Genomic DNA, 8,215 nt, shown 5'->3' with positions numbered 1-8,215 from the left:
TTTGTCAGTGCCTATGCTTAAAAACTATAAAAACTACTAATGTCCTCGCTTGGTCCATGTTGTTGACCTAGCTCAAGATGAGCTGAGCACAGTGTTACGGAAGGGAGTGTGTGACTCTCATCTTGGTGGAGTACACATGCAGACACATTCCCTTTTCTCCTAGGAGGTTGATAGCTAGACTAAAAGCTAGTTTTTAGCTATATTTGTCTCACTAGTTGTATCCAAGGCCCTATACCTTTTACAAGAAGATATTGTTCATGGAATGTTGGATGCTGGAAAAATCTAGTTGTTCTTAACTTTCTTGGCTTATAGAACCTTTTGAGAATCTGATAAATGGTATGGATACCTTGTTAGCAGATTAATATATGGATATATTCATAAAGTTGTGCATTCAATTTTTGGATGCTCATCGGCCCCCTGAAGCATAGCTTCAGCCCCCCAATTAAAATACCCTGTCTAGTCTAATTCTTTCATAGAAGGCAATGCTGCACATTCAGTGCTCCTTCCTCAAAACTAGTCTGTTAACACCTCAAACACACATCCTCTACTCCTTCACCCGTGACAGACATCACTAAGTGATTACTGTGCTCCATCCAAACACAGCTTTCCCATCTTTCTCCTCAAAGCACTTGAAGTTGACACGTGAATCTGCTCACTATCTCATCTCTATGCCAGGGGGAAACAGAGGTTACAGAAGCTGTACTGGAAGTTATAGTAATACTGCAGCAGTGTGTGGATGATTGGGTCACCTGCCCAAATGGAGTCTTGTATTCAGCACAGTCCAGTAAGGATATTCTGGTCATAAGTTACACTGTTAGAAAAATCACTGGTGGCCAAATCTTCTGTGTCCCTACAATTTTGCTCCAATTATTGCCTGGACAAAGTCCAGGGTGGTGCAGAGCTAACATACTTGGCTGCTAATCAAAAAGTTGGTGGTTTAAGTTTAAGCCTACCCAGAGACACCACATAAGAAAATCCTAACAGCCTACTGCTGAAAAATCCACCATTGAAACTGTTCTACTCTGGAGCAGTTCTACTCTGACACACATGGGGTCGCCTGGAGTTGGAACTGACTCTGTGACAACTTGGTTTATTTGTGTTTTATTGCCTCGACATGTACTGTGAACATGTAAGAAAAACAGGCCCAAAGCCTGCAAGAAGTAACACTGTCACAATCTGCATGACCCAAGTTTAGGTTTGAGTCACCTACTGAGATTGTTCTCTGTATCCGTCAGGCTGCAACCAGGAAGCTGAACTTCATCTACGAGGCAGAGAGGGAAAGGTTCTTCGCTCTTGATTTTGGCAGGGCTGGTAACAGGTGAAAACAGTATTGACCACTAGACTTTATTAACTCTTTGTAGGTTAAAATGAGCACCCACCCATTTGTTGACTCTGCATTTTGTGATATTGTTTGATAACAATGAATTGAACACATTTAGTTCTTTCACTTTATAAATCCGTTGCTGTGTTTAAGTGACTGTGCAGGAGTGTACCTTCTATGGTTCGCACACTGTGAGAACTGATTTAGGTGAAATTTCCAGCAAGGTCTTGATCTATAAGCTGTTGGGAACTGTCTTTCGTTCTTTCTCAAGTGCCTTATACCCTCTGTGTGGGGCGTGTATGACCGAGGAAATGCTTTGAGCTGAAGGATGTATTACAGTGTTGGAGACTGAGTGTCATGCTACTCTTGGCTCTAGCATGCCTGGGACTCAAGAATGGCAGACTGTGTGGCAGAGAGCACAGGGCATGGAGGCAGGAAACCGTAAGCCTGATTCCCAGTTTCTGCCTTACCAACTTCTCTCTCTGACCCTGGTGCACGTCTAACAGTAACTTCCTTATTTGCAAAAGGAGGACCTATGACTAAAAGTTCTGGCAATTTCTTCACACTCTGCTGCGTGTTGAGATACTCTTTAAAACAAATTTCAGGCAGAAAGCTAAAGCAGTGCCCCAGAATATGTTAGTTAATTGTCAGCTCAGGCTGAATCAGATTGTAGTTTTAAAAATTGTTTTTACTAACTAATAAAGTTCATCTGTTTTAGAACAACATAACACGTTTTTAGTAAGCTTCTGTTAATACGGTTTTTTTAAAAACACATGTAGCCCTCCTTAAGTGCCCTCTCCAGATAGAAAGTGCCTTAAGCAGGAAAACAATGATTGTGTCTCTGACATGCATTTCACAGTCACACCAGAACTGCTCCATGTACAGACACTCCATAAATATTTGTCCTTCCTGTCACCAAAGGAACCAGTGCATCAATCAGATGAAAGAGGTGAAGGAGCAGTGTGAAGAGCGGATAGAGGAAGTCACCAAAAAGGGAAATGAAGCCGTAGCTTCCAGGGACCTGAGTGAAAAAAGAGAACAAAGTCAGCAGGTAATTGTCGAATTTTTCTGCCTAGGCTTCTCAGACGGTATCCCTACCCTCTCCCTGGGCATTGCAGTCTTTTTATGTCTGACTCCTCGGAAGGAAGGTTGGGCAATCCTACTTCCGTAGTGATACTGCCTCGGAAACCCAAGGAGGGGTCGCTATGAGTCGGTGCTGACTCGACGGCAAACAACAACAACAACAACAACAATGCTCTAAGGAGCTCTGGTGGCATAGTGGTTAAAAACATTGGTCTGCTAACCAAAAGGTCAGGGGTTTGAGCCCACCAGCCACTCCACAGGAAAAAGATTAGGCTGTCTGCTTCTGTAAAGATTTTCAGCCTTGGAAACCCTAGGAGGCAGTTTTACTGTGTCCTACAAGGTTGCTATAGGCACTCTGGTAGCATAGTGCCTAAGGCACTTGACTGCTAACCAGAAGGCTGGCGATTCAAACCCACCAGCCACTCCTCGGAAGGAAGATGGGGCAATCTACTTCCGTCATGATACTGCCTCAGAAACCCAAGGAGGGGTCGCTATGAGTCGGATCCGACTCGACGGCACATAACAACAACAACAGGGTTGCTATGCGTTGGATTCGACTTGATGGCAGTGGTTTTGGTCTGGTTTAGATAAGCTTTAATCTCTCCTCTTCCTTGCGGATTTGGTTCCCTGGGATGCCCTAGCTACTACTGGGTATGCTTCCTCTAGACCAGAGTGTCCATGCTCAGGGCTTTATGGAAATTATTTCATTTAAACCTCACAGCTACCCTGGAGAGTCACTGTTAGTTTCCTGTTTTGAGAACACTAAAGGCCGGTGGAGATGATTAAGAACCCTGCCTAAGGTTACACCTCAGGTCAGTGATGGAGCAGACTATAGGCCGAGGCCCGTCCGACTCCACATCCTGTGCTGGCAGCCTACCTCCTGTATAAAGTGGAGCCCGTGAAGCTGCTGATCAGAGTCTTCTGGGAAGTTTTTTACTTTTTAAATATAACAACTTTATTGAGATATAATCCATATTAAGTTTATAAGTCAGTGGCTTTTAGTATATTTACAAAGTTGTACGATCATCACAATCAGTTTTAAAACATTTCTTCACTCGAAAAAGAAACTCTGTACCCATTATCAGTCATTCCCATTCCCCCCCAGCCTCTCCCCAGTTCTAGGCAACCACTAAACTACTTTCTCTCTATGGATTTTCCTACTCTAGACATTTCATATAAAAGGAGTCATACTGTCTTTTGTGACTGGTTTTTGTCACTTAGAATAATACATTTTTTTAAATTGTGCTTTGGGTGCACATTTACAAAGCAAATTTGTTTTACATTCAACAGTTCATGCACATTTGATTTCATGCCACAGTTATCATCCCCAACCATAAAAAACTCTGCTCCCCGCCCATCCCTGTGACTGCTCCCTCCCTGTGCCTTTCTTAACTATGCATTCCTGTCTGTCCAGCTTTCCCTCTATGTGAATGCTCCCCTGTGATGTCTCATGGCTGATTGTGATCTAGGGGCTGCATCTTCCTAGAGGAGGTGGGTGCATCGCCCTTGGGGTAGGTGTTCTGCATGTAGGTCTTTCTGCTGTTGGGCTGAGAGCCAATCTGTGGGAAGCAGAATATTTTTAAGGTGTATCCACATTGTAGCATGTATCTATACTTTATTCCTTTTTATGGCCAAATAATATTCCATTCTTTGGATATACACATTTTGTTTATCCAAATGTCATAGACATTTGGGTTGTTTCCACCTTTTGGTTATGTGAATAATGGTGATATAAACATTTGTATACACTTTTTGTGTGTGGATATATACATTTGGTTCTCTTGGATATATCGGATATATGATTTGCAAATATTTTCTCCCACTCTATGGGTTATCTTTTTACTTTCTTGATGGTGTTCATTGAAGCACAAACATTTTAAATTTTGATGAAGTCCAATTTTAACTATTTCTTCTTTTGTTGCTTGTTCTTTTGGTGTCATATCTAAGAACACTTTGCCTAATCCAAGGTCACATGTATTCCCATGTTTTCTTCTAAGACTTTTATAGTTTTAAGTCCTAATTTCTGTCTGTGATCCATTTTAAGTTAGTTTTTGTATATGGTATGAGGTAGGGGTTTATCTACATTGTTTCACATGTGGATATCCATTGTCTCAGCACCATTTGTTGTAAAGACTGTTCTTTCCTTCATGTAATTGTCTTGGCACCTTGGTCAAAATCAACTGACCATCAATGTGAGGGTTCATTTCTGAATTCTCCATTCTATTTAGTTGATGTATTTTTCTATCCTCTTACCAGTACCATACAATCTTTATTACTGTAGCTTTGTGATAAATTTTGAAATCAGGAAACAGTCTTCTAACACACTTCTTTTTCTAGATGGTTTATCTATGTCTTTTGAATATTCATATGAACTTTAGGGTCAACTTGTGTATTTCTTCGAAGAAGCCATCTGGGGTTTTGACAGGGATGATGATGTATCAATAGATCAATTAGGATTGCCATTTTAAAACTAGTAAGCCTTCCAGTCTGTGAGTATGAGGCGTCTTTCCATTTATTTAGATCTTCATTATCTCTTTCAACAGTGTCTTGTACTTCTTTTGTTCCATTTAGTCCTAAGTATTTTATTATTTTTTAATGCTATTGTAAATGGAGTTATTTTCTTCATTTCATTTTTGGATTGTTTATTGCTAGTGTAAGATGTATAATTGAGTTTTGCACACTGATCTTGTATCCTGCAACCTTGCTAAACTTTTTGGTTCTATAAACTTTTTTGTGGATTCCTTAGGATATTTTATATACAGTATCATGTCATCTGCAAATATAAGTAGTTATACTTTGCCCTTTCTAATCTGGATGCCTTTTATTTTTTTTTCCTTGCCTAATTTCCCAGCCTAGAATCTCCAGTACAGTGTTGAATAGAAGTGGTAAGAACAGGCATCCTGTTTTTTAATATGGGGGTGGGGTGTGCAGTCATTTCACTTTTAAGTTTGATGTTACTTGTGGGTTTTTCACAGGTGCTTTTAATCAAGTTAAGTTCTCTTCTATTCCTATTTTGTTGAGGGTCTTTTTTATTTTTATTTTTTTCAAAGAGATGTTGGATTTTGTCCAACTTTTTTTTTTCTATTGAAATGAATGAACATGTGCTTTTTTTTGTCCTTTATTCATTTCTCAGGTATATTACATTGATTTGTGGATGTTACACTAACCTTGCATTCCTGGACAAACCCATTTGGTCGTGTGTATATTCCTTTTATATGTTACTTAATTTATTTTGCTAGTATGTCATTGAGGATTTTAGTGTAAAACTTAATTTTCTGGATATTTTTGTCTGGTTTTGGTGATATTAGGGTAATACTGGGCTCTTAGGATAAGTTGGGAAATGTTCCCCCCTTTTTTTTTTTTAAGAAACGTTTGTAAACATTTAGTATTAATTCTTCTTTAAATATTTGATAGAGTTCAGTAGTAAAGCCGTCTGGGCTTGTGCTTGTCTTTGTGGGAAAAAACAAAAAAAACAAACTCACTGCTGTCAAGTCAATTCTGACTCATAATGATCCCTTCTTGGGTTTCTGAGGCAGTCGCACTACAGAAGTAGATTGCCCAACCTTCCTTCCGAGGAGCGGCTGGTGGGTTTGAACTGCCAGCCTTCTGCTTAGCAGTCAAATACCTTAGGCACTACATGGGAAGTGTTAAGTCTCCTTACTTGTTATAGGTCTACTCAAATTTTCTATTCTTCTTGAGTCATTTTTGGTAGTTTGTGTCTTTCTAGGAGTTTGTCCATATGTACATTATCTAACTTGTTCACCTATAATTGTTCATGTTGTTGTTATGTGCCATCAAGTCAAACTCGACTCATAGCAACCCCTCCTTGGGTTTCTGAGGCAGAATCACTACAGAAATAGATTGCCCCATCTTCCTTCCAAGGAGTGGCTGGTGGGTTTGAACCACCCCTAATAATCCTTTTTTATTTGTGTAAGGTTGGTAGCGCTGTTCCTTTTCATTTTTTATTAATTTTTTTGTTGTTGTTATGTGCCGTCGAGTCGGACCCGACTCATAGCGACCCCTCCTTGGGTTTCTGAAGCAGTATCACTACGGAAGTAGATTGCCCCATCTTCCTTCCAAGGAGTGGCTGGTGGGTTTGAACTGCCAGCCTTCTGGTTAGCAGTCAAGTGCCTTAGCCACTATGCTACCAGAGCTCCCAGTGTTCTCTTTTTGCCAATTTTGTTCATCTTTTCAAAAAACAGTTTCCTTAATTTTCTCTGTTGGCTGTTTTCTCTGTTTCATTAAATTGTTTTCTAATCTTTATTGTTTCCTTCATTCTGTTTGCTTTAGTATATTAAGGTGGAGGTTTGGGTTTTCAATTTGACATCTTTCTTCTTCTTTAATATAGGTGTTTACAGTTATAAATTTTCCCCTTAATCTGCTTCTCTTAAGTTTTGGTGTGCTTGATGTTTTTTTTTTTTTTTTTCATTCATCTCTATAAAGTATTTCCTAAATATGCCTTATGGTTTATTCCTTGCTTACTTAGGATATGTTATTTAATTTCCACATATTTGTGGATTTCCCAGATTTCACTGTTACTGATATAAAATTTCATTCTGTTATCGATAATTTCATTCCATTATGTTTAGGGAACATTCTCAATTCTATTTAGTTGATCTCTTTTTCTATCCTCTTTTATGACTTCGGTCTTTAAATTTGTTGAGTGTTGTTTTATGGCCCAGCATTCTGGAGAATAGTCCAAGTGCACTTGAAAAGAATGTGTATTTTGCTTTTGTTGGGTCTAATTGGTCTATGGTGTTAAGTCATCTGTTTTCTTGTTGATTTCTGCTTCATGGCTCTATTCATTATTGAAAGTAGCTTCCAGGTGATTCTCATTGAGCCTCAGCATTTCTGATGTAAGTTCTTCCTTTGCCACAGGACAGAGCATTTCTCAGGGTTTCAGTGTTCTCATTTGTCAGATGGATGTGGTGGTTCATTGCATTGCCTGGGATTGTTGCAAGGTTTATGGTTACGGAGCCTCTGCCCTGGCTATCTTGTGCTCCTGTTTCAGCTGCAATCCCTCAGTGAGCCTCGGCCCAGGTCACAGGAAGCAGGTTCGCTGCAGGCAGAGGTACTACAAGGGAAAGGAAACGTACTCAGCAACACCGATCCCCAGACACCAGCCCCCAGTGCTGAAATAACTTTGGATTTGAAGAGACAAGATGAGAAGGGTAAGCTGAGGCCAGACAACTGAACTTGTAAACCTTCTGCAGAGCCACACTTAAATAAAAGCAAAGTGGCAGCTCATGACTTCCATTCCATATAAATATTCAGGGACAGAGTGTATGGTTTGAGCCAACTATGAGCTAAGTGATGGGGCTAAAAGGTGGCAAATGAGTGTCTTTGGGCACCTGGAATTGGGACTACAGGGCTTTGTCTTACTGATCTCTCTTCCTTGTAAACTGAATTCCTTTTTCTTTGGAAACTGTGTAAGGCAGGGTCTTGGCTGTACCTTTATTTTGGACATTGGGGGTGGGGGATTGCAGGATTAAGGAGAGGTGGCAGAGTCCTGGGCAGCTGCTGTTTGGAAACAGTGGGGGTTGCTGTGTCCCTGTGGACTGGCATGCCCTGGATCCAAGTACTTTTCTCAGATACAACAGTCAGATAAACCTAGCAGCACACCCTCCTCTACTTGGTCCATCTCTGTAATTGAGATTTTTCTCTAAATGCTTTCTCTGGTTCACAGTGTTGAAGATAAGCCCCAGGCATTGAGAAGCGTGAGCCCACAAAATTAATCTACCCCATTGCTACCCCACCTGCAGCCCAATCCATCCATGTTTATTTGGAGGGCCTTGGGAATCATGTGGCACA

General features: G+C 40.4%; 1 protein-coding gene across 1 annotated transcript in view; it reads left to right on the top strand.

Annotated features, from left to right (window-relative positions):
- Positions 1 to 8,215, top strand: part of GOLM1 (golgi membrane protein 1) — a 67,549-nt gene that overhangs the window by 52,734 nt on the left and 6,600 nt on the right. Inside the window, exons 5-6 of the mRNA XM_007939028.1 lie at positions 2,243 to 2,372; positions 7,416 to 7,575. Coding sequence (XP_007937219.1) covers positions 2,243 to 2,372; positions 7,416 to 7,575 — 290 coding nt within the window. The remainder of the gene's footprint in view (positions 1 to 2,242; positions 2,373 to 7,415; positions 7,576 to 8,215) is intronic.

The sequence above is a fragment of the Orycteropus afer genome, unplaced genomic scaffold, assembly GCF_000298275.1.
Source record: "Orycteropus afer afer isolate SDZICR_OR568_19922 unplaced genomic scaffold, OryAfe1.0 scaffold00005, whole genome shotgun sequence".
Classification (NCBI taxonomy): domain Eukaryota; kingdom Metazoa; phylum Chordata; class Mammalia; order Tubulidentata; family Orycteropodidae; genus Orycteropus; species Orycteropus afer.
The sequence above is the reverse complement of the archived record's forward strand: the minus strand, read 5'-3'. Positions and strand labels throughout refer to the sequence as shown.